The sequence below is a fragment of the Larimichthys crocea genome, chromosome XXIV (assembly GCF_000972845.2).
Source record: "Larimichthys crocea isolate SSNF chromosome XXIV, L_crocea_2.0, whole genome shotgun sequence".
NCBI classification, from domain to species: Eukaryota; Metazoa; Chordata; class Actinopteri; family Sciaenidae; genus Larimichthys; species Larimichthys crocea.
Window position 1 is genome coordinate 8,336,690 of NC_040034.1, and position 24,730 is coordinate 8,361,419.

General features: G+C 41.7%; 1 protein-coding gene across 2 annotated transcripts in view; it reads left to right on the forward strand.

The window, feature by feature from the left end:
• Positions 1-24,730, forward strand: part of pacrg (PARK2 co-regulated) — a 122,553-nt gene that overhangs the window by 45,605 nt on the left and 52,218 nt on the right. The window contains exons 3-5 of one of the 2 annotated variants that reach the window (XM_027275222.1): positions 14,070-14,123; positions 16,426-16,597; positions 22,559-22,708. In XM_027275222.1, the coding sequence (XP_027131023.1) occupies positions 14,070-14,123; positions 16,426-16,597; positions 22,559-22,708 (376 nt within the window). The remainder of the gene's footprint in view (positions 1-14,069; positions 14,124-16,425; positions 16,598-22,558; positions 22,709-24,730) is intronic. The other variant, XM_010757016.3, reaches the window with a different exon arrangement.

Here is a 24,730-nt window from a genome sequence, read left to right on the forward strand (position 1 = left end):
AGAACTTACTTCACGACCTTTTAGGATGACAATTAATAAAGCAAAACCCAGCAGCACTCACCGGAGCTCTGGATTTTAATCAATTCTGTAAAATGTAGTCAGAATATAAATATTAGTTATCCCTGACTACACAGTACAGAAGATATGATATCTGTATCAAATGGTAACATGGATTTAAAGACTATTAAACATATCACATGCTGTGTCAGTGCTTGGAGATTTTCAGAGACAGTTTTTAATTATGAGCAACCACCACTGTTTCATTTTTCTTGGTGTATTATCCTGAAATAACAATATGTTTAACTGTTGGACGGCAATAGCTGACTACTGACAAGTCTTAATGCTGTCACTGCAATATTATCTGTGAATCTCTCTGAGATTGTGTGCAGTGGGGCACCTTTTTACTGTCAGGTCATTGTTCAAATTACCCAGGAATTTTGTATTTAAATTTTAAACCTCCATAAAGTGGCCTACATGGCCCCGGCTGCATTTGGCCGTTAATAATGAATGAAGACGAACGTATCAGCATGTGTAATGGGAACTTGGTTGGAGACATGGCATAAGCTGACTGGGTATTTCAGACGATCCGTCAGCATGAACCCCTCCTGAACCCAATGGACAGTTATTAAAATTATGCAAGATGAGATACTGATACTTGACAAGCCTTCAGTGTGTTTGTGTGGCTACAGTAGTGAAGCGTTGTCATTCATGCTTTAGCATAAAGAATGAGCACAAACCATAGAAAACGGTGTAATTGTCATAAGTGATGTAATCTGAAGGTGCACTGCAGACATTATCTTCATAAAAAAATATTCATGTGACTGTCAGTATAGATGACTAATCAAAAGTAGTGCATTTTTAATTTATGGGTCAGTTTGTATGCTTTTCACTTGAATCAGTGGTGCAGGATATTTCACTATACCCCATCACAGCAATACTCCCATGGCAATACTAAAAAAAAGTCACATTTGCATTCAACCATAATTGTTTGATGGAGTTTTTATTTATTTATTTATGACAGTAAATGTTTTTTGCAGCTCTGCCGCCTTCAGTACATTTTTACTGACAGTCTTTTTTTTCCCTCCATCATCCTCTCTCTCTCTCTCTCTCTCTCTCTCTGCGGATGGTGCTGATTATGGTTAATTATGTTGATGAATGGTAGTGCTGAGGGTACTCCATCAGCATTTCATAATCTGTCTTCCCGCTCTGCTCTTTATCACGACTAAGCTGAGACAATGTGCAGGATGCTGCATGCGGTGATGCTGCTCCAATACTCATACATGACAGACTCTGACTTGGACAAGTCTCTCTGCTGAACACTACGAGGAGGCAGTATTTGTACCCGTTAGACGTGTTTGGAGATGAATTAAAGTTGAAGTATGTAAAAGCTGATCTGTGCACTTGCAGCCTGGGAGCTGGCCACTAATGTGGCACTGTTTCCTGTTTAATTTGTTTGATGCTGAGTCACTGGGGCTAGTTTTAAGAATGGCACTACATCTGCCACTGTTTTAATTAGAGATGTTTAATGTCATACAGGCTTTACCAAAAAATATTCCTTTATTTAAAGAGGATACCTTATTTTTATTAATAGCACCCATACTATATATACATACATACATACAGTTTGTAGGTAGTTTATGATTCGCTGCTGCTGTGCATCTGTGTCTCTCTATCTCTGTCACAGGTTCCACTGCTACTGTAATCATTTTATCATTCATTGTAATTGTACAATATGTTTGTGTTGATTTGTTCTGTACACGTGACATCTATTGCACGTCTGTCCGTCCTGGGAGAGGGATCCCTCCTCTGTGGCTCTTCCTGAGGTTTCTTCCACCTTTTTTCCCTGTTAAAATGTTTTTTTCTGGGCAAGTTTTTCCTCACTCGAACCGAGGGTCTAGGGACAGAGGGTGTCACTCCCTGTACAGATTGTAAAGCCCTCCGAGGGATATGTACTGTACTGTGACTTTGGGCTATACAAATTAAATTTGATTTGATTTGATACTGAACATTTGGCCTCTTTTCTGTTTTTTGCAGGATTGGGATAGATTATAGCACTTTAGTTCCTTGTTAGCATTTTCTTGTTGCTGTACAATGTTATTGCCGAGGGAAAATATAACAAGCACTGCACGCACCTGCATGTGAAAAACCTAGACCCATGGGGTCTTGTGAGTGTCCTGAGAAAATGATATATAGCTATAACTATTAATTCTCAATGATGTGTTGTTATTCACAACAGTTTCCTCTTTTGTAGTCCTTGTTACAAAGCCCTGGCAGAAACTGCATGTTTTTTTGTGGAAGCACACAGGTGAATAAACGGCAGGCAAGCCTTGATACTATTTCAGAGTGGACTGGGTCCTCGTCTGACATTCCTCTTGAATGTGCACTCTAACATTCAAGCAAGGATTATGCACCGTCCGCATCCCGCCTCTTCCTTAATTGGCTCAGATGAATATCTAAAGAGCTAAAGCTGGGTTTAAGCCATGCAATTATTGGAGTGCTGTTATTGAATTAACATGAATGCCACAGATACTGATTGTGTGTCATAAACAACCTTTAAATCACAGCCCATATATGATAGATAGTTTACATACTGTAAAATGTTTATTTATAGAAAAGAGGGAGCAAGAATGAGAGAGTCGGTATGAGAAAATTGCCCAAAATTCAATATGCTGTGCAATTATCATGTGTAATAGCCTGTAAAATCCTAATATCTATTCAGCCACTTGGAAAGGCACAAGAAATGGCCTGACCACTTAGCCCACTTTCTCTGGTCCTTTCCTGGCTATGACAGACGGCCCTGTCTGGAGAGCAGAAAGAAATAATATAAGCCATATTTCATTCAAAGGCCCCTCCATGTATCCTCATTCTTTCTGTTTAACTGACTTTTCCCCCCTTTCCTTATCCTCCCGATTTCTCTGGAGCCATACTGGTGATTACCTCCAGTGAATCAGCAGAGGTAATGGGGACTGCATCCTGGAGGCAAAATGCACTGTGAGGATGTCATTCTCTTGTTTTCTCGCTGCTCAGTCCTATTTATTACCGAGGTTTGGAATCAGCTGAAAGTGAATTTGGGACCTGTTGAGCTTCATTTGAGATGTGTGTTATGCATGTGTCAGTGCACGTGTATCCACAAATGTAATATGTATGAGCCTTAGAAGAGAGTAGTAATACAAACACAAAAAAAATATTTAATGCAAGCAAGGAAGCCCATTTACTGCTCCTTTGTATTATATATGAATTCAGTGTTTAGATGTCGCCTCTCATGGTAATATTATACCCAAATCAGCTAAGCCAGCACCCCCAATTCAAAACAAATATGAGACAGAAAAACTGTGCACTTATTTGACTAAAAATCAGACATTTCATTTTTGACAAAAATAACATGAAGAATTCAAGAAGAACATAGATTTATGAGCAGAACTAGATTAAGAATTGCATTTCTCATATGCTACTTTCTGTTCTTTTGATCCCCAAGTAAAACTGGTCTATTTCTTTCCCATCACTTAGTCTATGGGAAACATCAGAGGCAGGTTAATCTTGTATGTACGACTAGCTGCACGTATACACGCATGTGTCTTTTGCATAAAACCTGCTTGCATGTATTTTCAGCAGCAGGCAGTACCAAGGCCAAGGCAGTCTGTACCTACAGCTTTTGCAATAGACCTGTCAGAAGCATGCCCATCTTCATCACCTAGCTGTTCACTTTGTCATCTGACAATGCCTGTCAAATCTCTCCACAGGATTTGCTAAAAAAACAATCTCCTCACATCTTTCATGTCAACGACAGCAACAAAACAGCAGCGGCAAACAATAACAGCAATGAGCGCTTTCTTGTTGTCAGTGCTTGTGAACATAAAGAGCAGTACAGCTTTACAAAATGATGCTACAACAGTTTAAAGTTTTTTCACAACATAACAGGCAACATTTAATTTACTGCACTATCCTACTTGCTGTCCTACCATATCTAGACCCTCTAGTCACACTTGTGCCCCACCTCCTCCTCCTCACCAACTGGACTTGTGCTGTTTATCTGCCTTAAATCTCTCTTCCTGGGGCAATACCAGAGATTGCCTGCTATAAGGATTAAAAGAGGGTCTGTTTCCTCATTTGCTGACCTCCTCACTTAGAGCCCAACCACCAACCACCTCGATCATCATCATCTTCACATGTGTCGTGTCTGAAAAGAGCAGGGGAGCACTTGCCACCTCTGCTGGAAGATTTCCCCATTCTGTGGCGCTCTGATAAGCTCTGACTTACTACCTCCATGTGGGTCAGAGAGACTTGGAGATACACGGCTTGCATTGCCTTTTGTAATTACATCTGCTTCACTGCACTGTTTCTGCTCCCCTCGCTCCTTCTTCCAAACGGGAAGCAGATTTGTGGGTGTGTGTGCATGCACTTGTGTGTGTGTGTGGGGGGGTGAATGTTATGGCACCCACACAAGCATGAACAACAATAATCCCAATACACCATCTTTGGGCACAGGCTATTTTTCTTACATCCAGGCAAACAACATTAAATGGAATAAAGGCTTTTGTCCTCCCAAGTACATATATCTTCGTATATAGTCTCCACCCTTTGCACTGCTACCCACCACCTGCTGTAATGGATCCCCTACCATGGCTCCACACCCTTCAAGATGATTTAGACTAGAAAAAGTGTTTATCCAGTTTTCCATTCTCATAAAAAATGGGAATATTAAATGATCTCCACACACTACAGGTGTGGTGTATTTTGTGTGAGTATGCAGCTCTGATAAATTGATTTTTGGATAAATTTTAATTGACAGAATGAATGTTTTCTATTTTACAATACTGAAGGGAGAAGTGATTAATAAAACAATATAAAAAGATCTTCCTTGAAACGCAAGGTCAGGTTCAGTAGTCCATCCAGTTTTGCCTCTGCAGAGTGCATGTTCACCGCTTTGAGCACTGTAGCATCGGTTTGCTTTAAAGTCTCTCCAGCAACCATTAAATAAAACGCTTCAGTAATGCTTAGTATTAGTTTAAACACTTGAGTCGAGTCACTGATCTCTAACTTGGTCTGTGTTGCCAGCAAGCCTAATGGCCACAGCTCGCAGCACCAGAAACTGTATCTTAAGCCTCATTTGAATGGGATTTATTGCTCTAGAGAAGGTTGGGTAATTTTAATATTGCACACACTGATTTTCATCCCATCCACCGTGCATATTCATGTGACCTTTCTTGCCCTACACTAGTATTACTCACAGTCCCAAATACCTGTTTTTCATCGCACTCATTTGTCCTCCCATAATTTAAAAAGTAACATACAAAGCCAAAAAGTATCATTTCACTGAGCTTTTTAAGCTCTGAGCATGTGCCATCTCTGATTGTCTGCAACGATCACAACGCAAACCCTGGGCACCTACTTTTTTACAGCGGCTTTGCTTCAACATTGTACAGCATGTGTTTTGTTTTGCTTGCTTCTTTGTTCCTTTCATCTATAAGTACATTTGTTATCTGATTATCTGTGTTTTGGAAGAGGAAGTTATTATTCAGTTGGGAGTAAACCTTTGTTTGTTCTTGCCATTCTTATTCATCACGTTCCCACCATGTGCCTGAGTACGGATGGAGTAAACTGCCCTTTACTTTTTCCTGCGTTTGGATTGTTGCCAGTAATTTGAACTGTGACAGATATTGCATTATATCAGAGGCAGGCTTGCTGCAGTAGTCAGTGTTACATTGTGTTCAAGCATACACTAATTACAACCAATTACATTACTTAACCACTGCCCTTAAAATCGTTTTGCTTTAAAGAAAATATAGAAATAAAACCCATTTAGTTAATTTTTGCTTATCGGCTAAAAAACAATCTTTGTAAAAGTGTTGTCAGTACCTTGTCTTGTCTGTTGACGCTACATTTACAAGCTGAAAGTGTCTGCTCTGTACAGCAGTAACACAGAGGAGTCAGATTTCACTTATTGTGTGTGAGTGTGAGTGGGCTGATTCAGACCAAATGCAGGTGATGAAAATGCACGTCCTTCCATTTGAGCTGCAGAGAAGTTGAAACAAAGTCAACTTTGGAGAAACCCAACCTGACATTACACTGTATCGGCCAATCAGACTGGTCAAACTGCTCCACAGTCAGCCTGAAGTGTATCCAGGTGGAGTTCATGGACTAAACTATCATACTCAGTTGTGTCCTGGCTTGATTTATGTTGTGTAGCTAGCTTTGATGTCTGTCTTGGCTTGCACCAAGGAGTTTCCTTTGGTTTGTTCATTTAAGCAACATAGACAGTGAATGAGAGAGAGATTACCAGGACTGATTTTTGATTGTTTAATAGTGGTTTTGTTCACAAAGCAAAAAATGATTCAATATTTCGGATTTAAATGCTTACAGGGAACCTGAAGATGTTAATAAGGCTGTGAAATTTGTCTGAAGGTGGCAGCATCTGGAGGCAACACCTCTAATCTACAGTAAGCATTCATTTTGTCCAAAGTGAAGATCTAATGATGAAGATCAAAGGAAGCACCGGAGAGGTTATTAACAGGTGGGAAATTTTCCTCACCGTGGCATCCCTAATCAAAGGAACTATTGGTCTTTCAGTATTTGATCCCAACACCTTAATCCTTTACTTTAATTTCCAGTTTGGAACACTGGGGTTGAGGGGAAAGTAATTTCAATAAAACTATGCATCGCTTTGCATTCAGTTATTCATCTCATTATCAAAAGATGATGGTAAGGCTGTGCAGAAATATGAATCTTGCAGTAGTAGTAGCAGTTCTGTGTGTGAGTGGTGCGCTCAAACTCATGCCGCACTACATTTTCTGTGACATTTCAAAAGCTAGCTTTCATCCCCCTCATAAGGCCTCGCTTGTAGAGCACATTAGACAGTTTGCCTGAAACAATCCTCTTTTTCAGATTTAGTCTTTTTGTCAAAGGCCTTGAGTGAGGGTGTTGAACCATGGGACTCATCAACGCTGGGGAAAGACGTCTGTCTCCCTTCAGGTGGATGATGGAGCTCTCTGTGTGTGTGGATGTGTTTGTATGTGAATATGTGTGCAGCCCTGTGCATAAACCTTGATTCTTTCTTGCTGGCCTGCTCTCACCTTTGCTTTTTGATATTCATCACAACAAACCATTTTCTTATCAGCTGCACAGCTGCCCTCCACTCATAACTTGAAAGGTGGATTCTACATCACCTGACAAAGAGCTTTTCCCTGCCATCACTGCTGACCCTCAGCAGAAAGGATGAGGTGATGGACTTATAAGTTAGGCCAGCGTCGGATGTGAAGATGCCTCAGTTCACCACGTCACCGTTTATTGACCCAACAAGTATCCAAATCGTTTTGAAATCACCCCTTATCTGCTTTGTCTGACAGTCTTTCACAAAGTGGAATCCCTCTGGAGAAACATGTTATAATTGACACCATCTTGTACAGTCCCAACATTGTGCCAGTGCTCACAGCCATTTCCATCAATCAGCATCCCCAGATTAGGTTTAAAGGAAACACCACTGTCCCACTTGTCTTCTATAGTTGGCTTTCATCTTTTTTTACTTCCTTTTTTCCTAACCTAAATAGAAGCAGAAGCTCTAATCTGCCTGTGAGGCACAACACATTTCTTTGCCTATTACTTTAACTTCTTGTTTTCTTTCTTACCTGTTTGCTTGCACGCTTTCTTATTTTACCCTTTACTTACCCTTGCTTCTTTCCTCTCTGCCTATGCTCTCTCCATCCATGCAGCCCTGGTAGCTCTGTAGAGTCCAGGGCCTCTTTGATCTGTAGTCCAGAACACAGGATGAGAGTTATCTGCTGGCAACAACAACAACATCCCATTAGGAACTGGACAGAGCCTTGACAGACACTCTCTGCCTCTGCTGCAGCTGCTGCTTGGCCCTAAAATCACCCTGCCTACTGCTACTGATGCTCTCGATTCTCTGTGCTTCTCCTCAGCTCAGGATGGGCATTACTGGCTCAGCACACTTGACACACAAGCTCAGAGTCGGGTTCACCTGTTGAATTTAGAGTTAAAAATGTCCTCTGTGATTTACTGTTAGTTAGTCATGGAGTTGTCACCCAGTGGTATTTTTTGGCCCTGAAATCTTGGCTGGCCCAGTTGATTAAAGGTGCCTCAGCAGAATTGGGATCTTTAATTTTCAATTTTCAAGAAATATTTTCTTGAACAAACACTCTAGGATTTGTTTATTCACAGTTGACAAAATAATCTCACCTCAAAGTTTTTTTTCTCACCTTTTTTGGTAGCGGATATTCTGATCATATCACACAATCTTCTTCAACAGATTTCTCTTTACATGTGAAGTACAAAAAAACTTGCATGCTGGCATCCCGTCGTACATCACAATACATAGATAGTGTGTTGTGATAGACAGTCTTTGCAAACACAAAATGTCCAATAATTAATGCAGTACACAGGCTTGTTATAATTATAACAAATTCTAAAATCAAATTTTAACTTTAGTTCCACTGCTTGGGTGGTCTGGAAGACGTGAAACTGGTCTGGTCACATCAATCCACAATTTAGCCATAATTGATGATTGTTTTAACAACTCACTCCTCTGTGTAAGAGATGTATAATTAAAACAGAGAAACAAGTGTGAAAATAAAACAAAATGAAAATAAAACAAAATTTCTGCATGTCCACAAATGTGCAATATCATTGTATCTGCATGTGCTAAATTATATCTTGTCTTTGTTTTGTCGATCTGCGCACACGGAGAATGTCGCACAGCCGGGTAAGGCTGCCTTGTTATCCTAAACAGACCGAGCATTTGTCTTGGTCTCTATTGTTTTAGCTTCATGCACAAAATCAATGAAGCTCATTCATCACATGCTCATTGAAAATGAGCATATTTGTTTGAACATTTGTGAGGATTTTTCAGGACAATGTTAGACAGAGTAGCAAGATTTATCAAAGGAGTGCAGGCAGTAGATGTTCCAGCTGTGGTATTTGTCTGCTGAAAAAACATTACTCTGTCCCCTTCACCGTGCATCTGACATGTAGAAATCACACACACACACATACACACACACAAACAATACGTGTATATGCCAGTAATTAATGAATGCACAAACAGATGCGTTCTTGCACGCTCAAATTGACACGCACACACTCAGATACACAAATACTCTGAGCTTTTCTGTTTCCGTCACAAACAACCAGTGATGGATTGGCCCTCTCCGTTTTAAACAGGGAGAAAACACATGCCCCCGGGGACCCTTGTGTGTGGAAGTACTTTGAAGTGTCCACATTTAATTCTTCTGTATGATAAATGAGAGGAGCGCTGCAGTTGTAGCCTGTGAGGAAAAGCTCAGCTCGCTCGACGAGGGGAGCGGTAACAAATGTAGCGATAGCTGATAAGCTGACTGTGTCTCTTGCTCTTGCTTGTTGTTCTGCTCCCTGCAGACCCCCACAGCCAGATAACAAATCCATCCTATCAATCAAACCCATCAATGGTTGGCTGCAGATTAGAGACAGTGATTTTGGGGCTGATTGGAGAGGAAATGCTGATTACACCTCCCTCTCTCTGACTTGATTACACTCTGCCTGTGTGTTGTCAAGCTCGGCTGCTGAGCTGTAATCACTGGAAGCGAAGAGCAGAGGCCGCGGCTTCTGAATAGACGGGCCACAATCACACCACTAGCTGCCGAGCGGTGACTTTGTGACCATTGCTAGGTCGTTGCAAAAAGCCAGTATCTCACACTGTCAGAGCACCGGTGTATGGTAACTGCACATATGCCAACGCGTGTGCAGGCATGCACACATTACACTGAGATAAGGAAATCTCCAGCTATGAAAGCTTTTGTGTCACTATTTTCCCCCAACTCTTCATTGCCTCAGTTTCCCTCCTCCTCCTGCTTCTCTCTACTGTTCTGGCCTACTTCCATCACAGTGGCAGAGGGTCCCGTGCTGGTGTGCAGACACACACACACACACACACACACACACACACACACACACCTACACAAATACACACAGTGAGCGGAGTCCTAATCTTAGCTTTATTTAGCTGCTTCACCTTTAAAACTGGAGCAGGTTCCAGACAGTCTCTTCCTCACCCAGCTCAGCTTCTTCTTACATTATATCCATCCATCCCTCGACTCCTTCACCAATTTGCTCAGCCCTCCTTCACTCTCTGTTCACATTTCTTCACTCACTGCAGCCGCAGAGGCACTGCCCAAGACTCAAGTTGTCACTATGAGTGTGCTGTGCAGTGGCTGACAGAGGCCACTGTTCGCGTTATGTGCAACAAGAACTGCACTTGAAGAATGTAAACAAACAAAATTCATTGCCAGATATTACCAACAGTCTACTGGCAAGTTTGAAATGTGCATAGGAAATTAATTAGTTTTACTTGCTTGTTTATAGGAAAATAATTGTGATGGGTTCTCAGCGGGAACACAAGAACAAACCAGATTTATTCTTTGTTCCTTATGTAAACAAGGAAACTGCAGACACACAAACTTAATTATGATTGTAGTGATGACAGTTTAGGTAAATAAAGTACATGTCTGCATGAAAAATCCAGCAGCAAAATTAGGCCTTTAAAAAATGGGTCGCTAAATATTTGGTGACCTTTTTATAAGCATCCTGGAACACTCGTTTCTGATTTGTAAAATAAATACTTTATTGAGAAAAATATCCACCATGTGCAACTGCTTTGACCACCGCGTTAACAGAAGTACAATCTCAACAGGAACGCTGTCCACAGGGTCACTGTTTCAATTACTTTGGATAATGTTTGTTGCTCTAATAACACCATGCTTTTAATCCTCAACAAACCATTTGGGACTGCTGGCATAAGTGTGTGCCAATATAAAATTATTTTTATCTCGGTGTGTGTGTGTGTGTGTGTTTGTCCATGTTTGTGTGAGGCAGGTTCACATAAAATTCATAACTCTGTGTCCTGCTTTTGAACTATCTTTGAAGCCCCAAAATTGTCTCATCCAGCTTGTGTTAGGTATCATTTCAATTGACACCATGCACTCTACTACTAGTGCTTTGAATTGAGCATACTTGCACGCTTGTTAGATGGAAACAGCTGTCAGGGGAGATAGCGAGAGTGACTCACTTCTCTTTCCCTCACTTATCGTTTGCCTATTCCAGTCTTGCTCCTCTTATTGTGACCTCCAAGAAAGTCAAAATATTCTGTTCTTTTTTCCCCCTCCTCCCTTTCCTCTTTTTTCTTTCTTTCTCATATTCACAGTGGGCGCACACACATTGTGACTGATTTCTGAAAATGTTGTGGCTGGTGTGTGTGAGGTGCACCTGTGGCACAGTGGGAAATAAGGTTGGATTAAGATGAATGCATAATATGTGTTGTGTGTTGCATGCTCATGAGCATTTTCAGAATTTTTTGAGAGCCTCGACTTTGAAAGGCTTCTCCCAGAACAAAATTGCAAGCTGTGTGCGAGAGGTGCAGCATTTTTTAAAACTAATAAATTGCATCTTGAAATAGCCACCAAGGCTACTGTTGGCTTAGTTTCCTGTAGTTGACAAAACACAACAACACAAAAAATGCTGCAGTTGTGATAATTTAGTTTATGTGTCAACGTGACATCTTCTAGAAGAACCAAACACTGAATGTGTAAAGGGTTCACTGATGTTGTAAGGTGCAACACCACAATCCCCACAGAAGGTTGAAAGAAAAGCACTTGCTGTTGAAAAGCACGCCGTTGTTGCATCCATCAGACGGTGAAAGATAAATCCATGTAATCTTTTCCACAAAATGGCTGGAATCTGGAACTGAATAACTTGCCTGTGGGTCTGCACTGTCTGCATGTTTGACTCCACTGACATCATACCATTATTTATCAACATGGTTAATTCTCTGGCCAAGATGTAACAGCGTCCAAACTGTGATGACTCCAGCTGCACAGAATTGGGTTGGATGCTGGCTTTATGGAGAGCTTTTGAATCCAAAGGACTAATTTTATGGTGGGACAAACAGTTCATATGAGAGATTAATGAGTGGGATACTGCTGTCCACAAAGTCGACGTTGTGTTCTCTATCTTTGAGCTCCTGCTTATTGAATTGGCTCATTTAGTCCTTTACCTTCATTAACAGCCTTGGCTTCCACAGTAGGAAAATCAAAACAATGATTGCAGTTTATAATTTAGACTTATTGCTCCACCCTGAATGCTGACTTTAATACATCATGAAACATCACAACAGAGCATAATTTAACAAAGAGCTGTTCTTAAATTGCAGCACTTTATTTTTTTATCCTTAAATCACAGGAAGTCAGAAACAACAAACAAAACTGTGAGAAACAAAAATACTGTCATGACCTACACGTACAGAAATTCTACAACAAAAACAAAATCATGGTGTCGTGTCAAGTCTTCATTGTTCCTTTGTCACCCTGCAGATAGGGTTTTAGAAACCGACGTGGTTTCTCAGAGCAACAACGTGTGTAGTTGCTCCGTGAAGTGACTGGTAGGAATTCTGTCGTGGTATATATTGTTATTTTTAGTGCGCGTTGGTTCATGCCTGCCACCTGCATCGCCATAACATGAACCCCTTTCAGTGCATATCTCTTTCCTCAGTGTGAATATCTTTTAGATGCCTGCCACACTGTCTACATGCTATCATATGTGAGTTGTGCATTCCTTTTCGGTCTTCTGTAGTACACTTTCAGCAGAGCTAACGGTTGTTTGTTTGGCCATAGTGACAGCGTCATGAATGACTCATTGTGTGAGTGGCACCAATAGGAGGACTGTTCTCCTCTCAAAGCTGAATTGACAGCATCTCATCTAAATACAGAAGCCTCGACTTGTGTGAACAATACGCTGAATCCAGGTCGAGTCATCAATTAGAATAGCATCATTGTCAAGCAGCTGGCATGCCGGCAGTTTCTTGCATGTTCTATGAGACATGATTTCAGTAAAACAGCAAAGGTTAGAACCCAAGATGGTTTGCTAGCGGTCACTGAAATGGAATATGTGTGTGTTGTATTATTTATTCAGCAAAAGTGGCTGCAGCCTAGCGAAGGCGGAGTTGTAGAAAGATATGGAGCTGTAGAGGACAGTTGACTTCCACCCATGAGGGAGAAATAAATTCATTATACCACAACGAGTCTGTAAAGAAATGTAAACAACCAGCCTCCAAACAAACACACACCTCCAAACCCATGATGTGACTCTGTTAGCTACCACGACCCACAAGCTAAAACAGCCAAGTGTGGGTTTATATAATGAGAGAGGTCAACTACTTGCTCCAAATTACAGTTGATATAGTCCAATTACATCAGCTTGAAACACACACACACACACACACACACACACACACACACACATGCACACTCCCTCTTCCCTCATTTTCTCTGTTCACACTGAATCTCATCCTGCTGTATAGGCTCTGTGTGATTTTTCCCTCAGTTTCTTTTCTTTTTTTTTTAACATAAATGACTCACAGTACCCTGGCAAACTAGACCAATAGCTTATCACATCTGAGCACATGCAGACTATACAGGGAGTCACATGTAAGTGTTCATGTGCACACACACACACACACACACACACACACATCCAACCACCCACACATGTATTTACACACACCCCCACACACGGTCACGTCCAGCCATTGTTTATTTAAAGTGGCAACCTGCTGTTTTCATTCCTCCTGGTCTCCTGTGCCTGTCAGGGGGCTCTGATACTGTTGTTTAATGAGCAGAGGCTCTCCTCAGGCTCGCTCCTAGTCTAGTCCGCTTCTGTTGCTGTGTGTCTGCTGTTGCAGCGCTGACCAGAGGAGACATGCAGGTCTGTGTCCCAGGGCTAATTGCTGTTACTTGGCTGATAGTCTTTCTGTGCTCCACTCTCATTGACTCCCCGGACTCCAGGGGGATTCCCATAGGTACCCAAAGACAAACAAACCTGGGCGGACAATCGATAACGGATGCAAGAGTTACTGCTTGGCGCGGCCGTTGATTAAGATTCCCTTAGAATGTGTGTGTGTGTGTTTGTGTGTTTGCACTATGTAAGAGCGTGAGTATGTGAGTGTGTGTTTGCTGACTGTCCCCACTTCACTGCTAACTAGAATCTTCAGCCAGTCCCCTAAGTGCTTGTTTTATGTGATTTTGATTAAGAGCATCACAGAGTTCAGAGGCATCCCCAGAAAAACACCACAGCAGAGCTCCCAGGTAATTATTCCCACAACATCTCAGCTTCACAACAGGGTAGGTGAGATCGTGTCTCTGCCTAAATGTGAGACCTGATAATTTACTGTTAAATACGGTCTGTGCTTCTATTAGCAGACTTAAAATACAGCTTTTATAATTATCTCTTGTTTTTATACAATTTGTGATGAAATGTGTCACATCAGTGCAAGACCAATTAAGGTCACTAAGCAACTAACAATTAAACTAACAAAACATTTGCCTTTATATTATGACAAAGAGAAAAACATGGGATAATACATACACACACATTTCGTAAATATCTGTGCCCAGAAGTGTAGAAAAACAGAACATTTCATCATGGGATTAAATTAGAATTATACAATTGTTCTTCTGTTATCAGTTTCTTAACCCGCAATTTTAAATTAACGTTCCTTCCTAAGTTTAATTCAACTTAATCCTATTATTTATTTTTAGTATTAAATGAGCAACGTCTTCAGATTTTTCAGAAAAACCCCAATACTGTATTATTTCTAATATTGATAGCATCATATTAGCAAATATTTACATGATTGCAATCCTGGACACACTGTTCAATTCCAGTTTAAGAGAATTGAAGTTAAAGAATATCAAGTTTCTGTTAGGAGTCAAAATATAATGGGTTTGTCTCTAGATATGTTGTCACAGCAAAAGAAATTCAAAGAAACAGCATATGGCCTGACGAGTCCCTGTGTGCCATTCACTGCCACTGGCTAGCAAGCAATGTTGTGCGTTAGTGTCATCTCGCCTCTTCCTCACCATCTCTTCCCCGCTATCCCCTCTCCTCTCACTCTCTGTGGACTCATGTTTGCTTTTGTTCTCGTCTCCAGCCCCGCCTGACTCACAATGATGATCTTGACCAAGCGCAGGGAAAGGTCAAGGTTGGCCGGCAAATTGCCTCAAAGTAATCAGCCTTGTCTCTCTGCGCTAACAGTGTGAGCTCTCTGTCTCTGTCGCCATCTTGCCATCGCTCCATCCTTCCATCTTTTTTTCTCCGTCTCTGTATTTACCCAGTAGGGGAGATGTGTGTCAGGGAGGATTGGCAGCAGGACGGGGGAGGGGGTCCTGCCCTGCTTTGAAGTCTCAGCTCTGACCAGCGGCAGAGCGAGGGCTGGGGGACTTGAAAGCACTGAACATCACTGCCTTAGTGACATTTCAGCACAGACCGGCGTGACCCAGCATCGTGCTTGTATATATGTGTGTATGTGTGTGTGTTTATATGCGTGTGTGTGTGTGTGGACAGTGAATGAGTGTCTCCTTATGGCTTCAGCTGTCCTCAAGGACTGCTTGCTGCTGTGGGCTATTTGCCTCTGCACCAAAGGGATTACCTTTCATTACATGAAAAACAGAATCTCCCATTCAACCTCTAACCCCTCGCTCAACAATAGTGCCACTGGGATGCAGTGCTACAGCTGATACCCCTGTTATAAATACATACTCAGTAACCAGATCTAGTACACACAGATATCCATGGCTAACATGTAACATTTTATATGAATTCCAGAACACACACATGCACACACAAGGCTCAAGGACAGCCTCCGTAGGGTCAGTTCGTTCCAGCCCTGTGTGCCTGAGTGGCTTTACTCTGATGGCTTCACACACATGAAAGACTTCCCTTTAATGTGTCACACTGTACCTGCACACTCAGCCAAACAACATCAAAGCCTGCCTGTGGCCTGTAGTTGGACGAATGTCTTCATCCACCACCCCGATTGTGTGTGTGCATGTGCCTTTCTGTCTGTCATGTAAACGGTGTAAACAGGTGTTAACGTGTCAACCCACAAGATGCCACATGTCGCTGTGTCATGATCTCCCGAACAGCTGTCCACCCGCTATTGTGTGTGTGGGTGTATGTGGGCGAGTGTGTGTGAGCATGTATGTGTTTACTGTAAGGGTTATAAATGGCTGCAAGAGGGAGCTTTAGACCCAGATATTGTGCAAAGCCAAGGACAAATAAAGGGAAAGGGCACAGAATAAAAGGGAGCTTTATGGCAATAAGTAATATCCTTGAGAACACTTGAAATTTCCATCTGCTATATCTCATCTTTTTGTGTGTTTGTTTGCACAGGTACAGGTATGAATGAGTTTGAAAGTGATTTGGTGGGTAGGAAGAGTGACTGTCCAGTAAACAAAAAGTTCATCCATGCCGTCAGCTAATGTCTCCATCAACATCTATATGCTCCAACAAATGCCCTTGAGCAAAGGACAGAAACTCCCTGTCTTTCTCTGGATTGGAGAATCAGTTCATAATTCTTGTAATGTAAATGTAAATTTCTGTCCTCAGGTGGAAATTGAGAAGCTGGACTACCACCACTACCTGCCTCTGTTTTTCGATGGCTTATGTGAAACCATGCATCCGTACGAGCTCTTTGCTCGCCAAGGAGTCTATGACATGCTGGAGCACGGAGGCCCCAAGATCCAGCCTGTCATTCCCCAGCTCATCATACCCATCAAGAGTAAGTCTGGGACGCTACCCTTCACTGCGCTCCCCTGCCACTGATGGCATAATGTGACTAAATGTTGCGCATTTAAAATATGTCTAACTTTATATTATTTATGCATGTTGTGTAGTCACAGAGGAGCATTCTCACAACAATTAGCAACTATTGAATTCATTTCGGCATCAAAACACTTTACATTCAATATGTAGATATTATCATTGTATGAGTTATTGACAGCTAAGTAATCTACTCAGTTTAATAGCAATGTCAATAAATATTTATGTTATTATTTCATTTGATGATAACATCATTACATTTTAATTGCTGATCTCAGAGTCCAGACGACTCAGTAAATCATTAGCTAATAACATATGGGTTGTGGGTTGTTTTTTTTTTTTCTGTGTGTGTGTGTGTGTGTGTGGTATTTTTCTCAAAAATAACCTACATGATATAACCTACTGTAGCTTGAAAGTACATTTTATTAGCTAACACTAGCACCATAATCTATGTCCAAAATGTGTTAACATATTTTTGGGTAATTACAGACACTGGCACTCTCAGTGCAACCAAAATAGAACAACATACCTTACCAGGAATAGTCTCACCTGTCTTATACAGTTGCGCTACAACAGATTCTAACATTACCATACAACCAGTCCTGTGACAAGTCCTAATTTGGCTTCACAGTCATACCGTTCCTATTATTACATTAACCCTCAGGGTGAAGTGTCCTTGTTTTTGCATTTGTCGGAAGAAGCCGGCTCTAAAAGCACGCCTGATAATCTGCCATGTGCAATGCGGTGACATGCTACATTTAACTGTGTCACCGTGTTGTGCTTCCTTACCTTTTCCACGCTGACACGTTTACACGCACAGGCACGCGCGCACACACACACACACACACACACACACACACACACACACACACACACACACACACACACACACAAGTTGGCAGATGGAGGTGGGCGGAAAGGTCACGTCTCAGAACGGAGTGGTCCCTGACTTCAAAAATAGACTTGCAGTGAAGTGGACAGGAATGGTTTTTTGTATGGCGATTACGAGGAGGATCAAGGTACAGAGAAGTTGGAGGAATGCAGAGTGTGGCTTTTGTTGGGAAATTTCAGCACACATGCACAGACACACAGTCTCACACACACACACACACACACACACACACACACACACACACACACACACACACACACACACACACTCACTGTCTTTTGTTTGGCGCCGCTGCCAAGTGGAGTGTCAGTTTCAAAGTGGGAGCCTTTAAGTGGCGCCTAGTGAGCCTGGGATAGTGTTCATGTCATGGGCAGTTGGCTGGTGGTGTGTACGTGTATGTGAAGTGTGTTCCCTGTTTATGTGTGGTTGTTGGACGTCTATGGAGGCACAGGGGCGTAACGGCCAACACTAGGCTGGGCTGTTGGGGACACAGAGACACAGTGACAGACTGACCCTGGCACAACATCAGTTACCACACCGCACACACAGTCAGATCTACCCATCTTACATTTTGTGACACTTTTGTGTTACTCTATTTTCAATATTAATAACTTGTATGTGTTATTTTCAAATAATGTGAAAAGTATAATGTATCATATTTATTCAAATCTGATCATTTTACATCATATCCAATACAATCTTTTGCTTCCTAAGAGCCAGCATCTTTTCTATTGTTTAAATATTTGGACGCCATAATGTCCTTTTTGCCCTTCATCGAGTGCCACCACTTCACACAGCTTGATATTATACATGGAGTGATGGGGCCACTTGCTAACTTAGACAGTAGTTTATAAATTTAAATCCCTTAGCAGTTTTGGTCATTTGCCTTCGGGAGACCAGACTAAAGGTGATGGTTATGCTCCTCATGAAAACACACACTTTGCACTGATAATGGAATTTTAAATGGCCTGCTCGTTATTAACTTCTTGGTTTATTAAAAATCAGGCCTGTTTCGCCATCCACAAGGCAAAGCCGCCAGTCCGTGTCTCTGTTGCAGATTAATTACTTTTCTATGGAGCAGGGAAGAAGAAGGGATCGTGGAAAGAGGAAGAAAGTAAAATGCCGTCTGCAGTCTAAAATGGCAAGATATATATTTTTCTCCTCTGACGTTAATACATCTTCAATGTGGCTGGCAGGCTCTTATCTGCGGAGTGACTGAGTCACGTTAGGCCCTGGTGAATTTTGATGATGACTGCAGGTCACCCAATGAGAATACGCAATGAAGAAGGCTGTGGCTGACATTATACTCTAAGGCACTGTCCTCACTGAGGAAAGAAAGACTGAACCCTTTCCATGTGCCTACGTTTGAAAGACCATCTTGTACATGAGCAAAAAAAACAAGAAAATGAATGACGCTTGTGGTTTTGATGGCTTGTAAAAAGAAAGAATATGAAACACTAATATTTAAAAGTCCTGTTCAGCTCAACGCTACCGTGACTACTACCACTACCAAGAGCAATATGTTACTAAAATGCTGTGGTTTGGGATTTTCTGGCTTCCTTAAATAGGGAGGAGGATTCAGAGCCATGCCTTCATTGAGCCTCAGTTGATTGGCATAACATTTGTTCAGCTTTGAACCGAAATGAGACTTTCATTACAAGAAGATCCTCAGTCACGTCGCTGCACGGGAACATCTTCTTCTGATCTGAAAAGTATACTTATACAATAAGCGAGAACAATTCACCGCTAAACACTCCAACGTGTCACCCTACCTCTGACATTTCACAGGAAACGGAATACAAGGTCACCGTTGTTTTATTTTCACACTGAATATGAAACAGGTCCTAGCATGAATAGATTAATACTTTATTCAGATTTGTCCCAACACAGGTTTTATCCCAGCATTAATATATCAGGCCCTTGGCTGCCTTCTCCCCCACTCTTTTAATTTTTTTTTTCCCTTTCTTTTTTTTTTTTCTGCAAGGCGAGAGTGCCGATGAATAATTGAACAGTCCCGCAGTCCAAATGTCACAGCAGGGAAAATTGTTTGCGCTGGCTGGTAATTAGAATTTCATTGTTTGTTATGTAGGTTTGAAATTCCTGTCATTCCACATTCCACCTTATCTCGGTGATGGCAGATATCTCTGCGTTTGTCTATCTGGGGAGACACACTTAGGCAGAGATGGAGAGATGGCATAAAGCACAATACATTCGCTTATTCAGCATCATCTGTGTAGGCCTCTCTCATACACTCACACACACACACACACAGACACTATCACTGACTGAGACAAAGACACTTCTTAGTAAACTTGCCATACATTTAAATGGACGCTAACAATGCACCTGATTCAACTAGTCTTCTCTCACGTGCGTACACAAAATGTTAACACAACGTGATGAGGGTGTAAAAAGCTTCAGCCACTCTTCTGTGTTGTATAACTTTATTCGCGCCTTGCTGCTGCCTTTGCTCATGACTGAGGCTGACATTTTGTCTCATTGCGTTCAATGTGTGCACGCTCGTGTCTATGTGATCGTACACGTACCAATGTGTGACTGTTACATGCGTGAGTGTTATATGTGTGTGACAGCTTTGTATTTGCATATGAGCTGTTTTAACACCTGCAGTATGCTCTGATACTGAAGATACTGAACCTCAAATTGCTCCCGAAAGCTGTGCCATTGGTGTGTGAATGTGTATGAAAGGTATAAAACTGATGAGCAGTTGGCACCTTGCATGGCAGCCAATGCCAGTGTATGAATGTGTGTGAATGGGTGAATGAGTACTGTCATGCACAACATTCTTTCTTTCTCAAGTTTTGAGCGGAGGGATGGGTGTTGCTACGATGTCATAGAAATTACCACTTCTACTGATACTGCTTAAGTTTTTTTATTGTCTCTATTCAGACAGAACAAAATTATATAAGCTATATGAAATCTCACATTGTTTTACTGTTCATCATTATATTCTCACTTTAGCAACAATGTTATTCATCATGAACAATGTATCTACAGTTAGGATATGACGCACATTCTTATTCTGATGTTATACTAGTGGGAATTTAGTCTTTTCCCCTTTCTGATAGTAATATTGATACTTTATCATGTTTTTATCAAGTGTAATGTTTTAATTCACTGTAGTTGCATCCAGGAACTACAGATGAAAATAGGCTATATCTGGTGCAATAAATAAATTGTGCTTTGTCCCTGATCAAGCAGGATCAGCACTGATACTGACCCTATTGAGGCGATCAAAAATCGGCCATGATATGACTGATTCAGTTCAGAGTTTTCACTATGATTTACGTTCATTCAGAGTCTTTAGGGGAACAGCAATGATCAGCCTCATGTTGCATTCCATAAAAAGGATTCCTATGAGGGAGATGGAGAGCACTGATTTAAGATCTTCAATATTGGAATCTAAACACTTGGATTAGTGAATACCTAGTAACACGACTTGCAGTGGATAAGGAAGATAAAACACCTGTGGAAGATGGAGGGTTGTGGTACAGCAGTCGAAGACATGCGTTTCTGTGAATTTATATTGTTGACTCGACAGGAGCTTAACCAAATTAGTAGCATTGCCTCCTAGTGGCTTGTAAAACACTTTATTGCACTTGTGGCAATGAGCTTTGTCATCATCAACGTGCCTGAAGAGTAAACACGTTTCATCATTTTTGTTTTTCCTCGTCTTGTTGGCGGCCATTTGTTCTGTGAGAGTTAATGTGACCGCCACTTTTGCAAAGTCAGATGTCAATTAAGAATGAGAGAAAAAGAAGAATTAAAGAGGGAGAGAGCTCAGTTGGCATGTTTCTGTGAGACGGTGCAGACACTCAGCACAATCATTTGTTCTCTTGCTGATTTCAGCTAAGTCACCTCATAAATTATGGTGGTCCTATCCAGAGCCAGTGTTTAGTCTAGAAACATGATGGTTCAACATGGTGGACTCAATAGAAGAGGACCCACAAAGTACAGAGAAGACATAGTTATGCATTTATATTTAACTTTTGTGCACACACTGACTTTTTTTGGATAATTTTTGCCACATATAAAATTTTAAATAAAAGTACATTAATAAAAGTAATCATGTCTCTGACTCAATCACTCATTCTTTTTCTCCTCCTTTTCTACCTTTCACTCTCTCACCTGTTTTACTACATTTCCCCTTCGTCTCCATCAGCTCACACTCTCTTATCTTTGTTTTGTCTCTTTCTTTTGAAATGTTGTTTTATCACGCCTTTCATTTTTGTTGTTGCAGCAGGTGCTTACTGGCAAAATAGGCAGTGTGATTTTTTTTCCGTGAAAGTAGGCATCAAACGACAATTTACATAAAGAGAAATAACTCAGGTCTGTTTTCTAACTTGGGTTGTGCTGTTTTAAACAGTCTGCACAAAGGGAATTACCAACACTCACACAGAAACTCTTAAAAAACAAAAATAAAAGAAGTGCAAAGAACTAGAAGAATATGTCAGTTCACTAATCACAGTTATTTTCTAACCCTTTGCCCTCTGCTTGTCACAGCTCTTTATCTCTCTTTCTGAGATTTTTTCTTTTATTTTTTCCCCCCTTCCCTCTTTCTGTCTCTATATTTGTCTTGTCTTGATCTCTGCAGCCCTCCATCTCTTCCACCATCATTCCCTTTTGTTCTCTCTATCAGTGGGAGATGGAGTTAAGTGCAGCTGTAGGCCAAATAGTCCAGTGATTGGCTCTCACTTACTCCTGCCTCCCTAGTGCATTTGAAATCACTGATTGCAGACAAGCCAGTCTAAGGCAAAGCCCAGCTATAAAGGAAATGTTTTCAAGGGAAAGGGAGTCTGTGGGGGTTAAGATGTATGCCTACTTTGACTGTGCGTGTCTGCAAAGCTCAGTCTTATGGATTATATAGTTGCAGTTGCCAGAACAACTTGCTGTACCTCTACCTGCCTTTACAAACAACCTGTCAACCTAGTTAGACTTAGTGATCATTTGTCCTTGCAACCCCTTTTTTCTTGACCTCTGAGCTGACCTTTGCCACGTCCTGCCTTCCAGGTGCCCTGAACACAAGGAACCGTCAGGTCATCTGCACCACCCTGAAAGTCCTGCAGCATCTGGTGATGTCTGGTGACATGGTGGGCGAGTCTCTGGTGCCCTACTACAGACAGATCCTTCCTATTCTCAACATCTTCAAGAACATGAACAGTAAGTTCCAGCCATGTGCGTTGTAATCCGTGGACAGATGGTATGTCAGCGTGACGTGTCTCTGCACTTTTAAGGAGCAGTCATTCTGTGAGCACATCCCTTTGTGTTATAAATCATTATTTGTGCTAATGCTGCTGCCGTGTCAGTGAATTTAAGAATGGCAAAAGTTTATGAGATAATGCATTCAGGTGTAGTATAGAGCTGCTCAGTTGTGGGGTAATCCTATGCAGATGTTAACTGTCTTTTTGTTTGACTTTGAGTCTTGCCACATCCAGGCAGATAGCATCCTGTTTTCTCCCTGTTCTGTTCTTTATAGATCCAATGTATGCACCTGCCCCTGAATCCTCTTTCCTTTTCTTGCCTCCCCCTAAACATCCACTTGTCCTTTTCTGCTGTCAGTCACACTGCATTGTGCAGTGCTGTTGAGGAGACTTTGTCCTTGCTCTCTCTGAAAGCCTCCACCTAGGTGACACCAGGACCTGGGGAGATTGGCATCAGATAGGCAGGGCTCTTTGTGTGGCAGTGTCAAAGCACTTAGCATGGGGTGACATGATGTGGTCCCATTGAAGGCTTAGAGGCATGACCAATCCCGAACACCGCTCACCACACAGTCAGTAGGATGTGGAGAGTGACATTGTGAATCAATCATCTAAACACAGGCTTTAACAGGAGAAAACACAAGGCTTTAGTCTCTTAATCAATATCCAATTTGAATCTCTTGTCTCTTTAATTCGCTTACATTATCTGTTAGTATTTGCTGAGGTCTAAGAAAGGAAAGAGAGAGCCGAAAGAGATAGTGGGGGAAAAACAAAGGATGGAAAAGAAAATCCTGCCTTATTAGCGTGTGGCCATATGCAAATCTCCTCCGTAAATTAGCTGTCAAATCAATCCCCTAACCCGTTTTGAAGCGTGAGTTCCTCCCAGCCACGGCGCAGGCTCAGCAGTTGGCCGGTGAACCCCACCGGGAATAGTTTTATCACCGCCTGGTAGTTACCATGCTGGCTTGTCTACCTGTCTGCCTGCTTGTCTGTCCTCCTCTGGCAGCCATCGATTAAAACCTGAGCCAGCCTCTCACCTGGCAAACATCCCCACTATTGACCTCTCCCAGAGAGACCAGTCTGGGCCAGAGAGGGGTCCATACAGCTGCCAAAGCACAGGACCGAAACTGCTTAACAAGGACAGTGCTTCCTGTTCCTGTGCAATTTATGGGCTTGCAGTAGAGTTTTTATGTTTTCTGATTAGAGTTGAAGCTGAATGATGATAAAGTCTAGCCAAATGTACAAGCATATATATTTAACTAAGTAAGAACATATAAGTTCATAGATCATTTGAATATCTCCTAGTATTATTTTCTAATCTTGAGTGTGGAGCTTTAGTGTTAGATAAGCTGTCAATTCATGTTCTGCACCACCCACTCCCAACTAACACATAAAGATACGACTTCAAACACAGAACATCAACACGTCTCTTTTGGGGACAAGACACTGTTAACCAGAACTCTGTGTTCTTTCTCTGTAAGACGCAAATATTTCAGGATTGTTGTTCTCTCACCCTCTCGTTCTCTGTCTTTGTCTCTGTCGCTCTTCTGTTTTATGTCCCTTATTTATATCGATATCAAAGCTTTCATTGAAGTCCGTCTATTATCTAATATCGCTTATATACACCTCCAGCTCTATCCCACGCTCAGTTGGCTGTCTCAACTGGAGCCAACGTGCTGCCTCTAGCAGACAGACATGATCATTGTGTTTAATACAGTAGAAGACACAGAGACTGTCTAGTAGTGTGTGGTAACATGTCCCTTTGGCTCTCCCACACTGAAACTCACAAAGCTCGGATGGCATTCCTCTTATCTCCTGAGCCACAACCAGGCCACTGTCCAGTATGTGCCAAGTGTGTGCGTCTACATTTGTGTGCATCTGTCATGAATAGATCTGTTGTGTCCCATATGCAGCTGTTGACTTCAGTGTGGATAAAGGCCCCAGCTTTATGTCTCGGCCTATTCACTCTTGTTTAGGTCTGGCA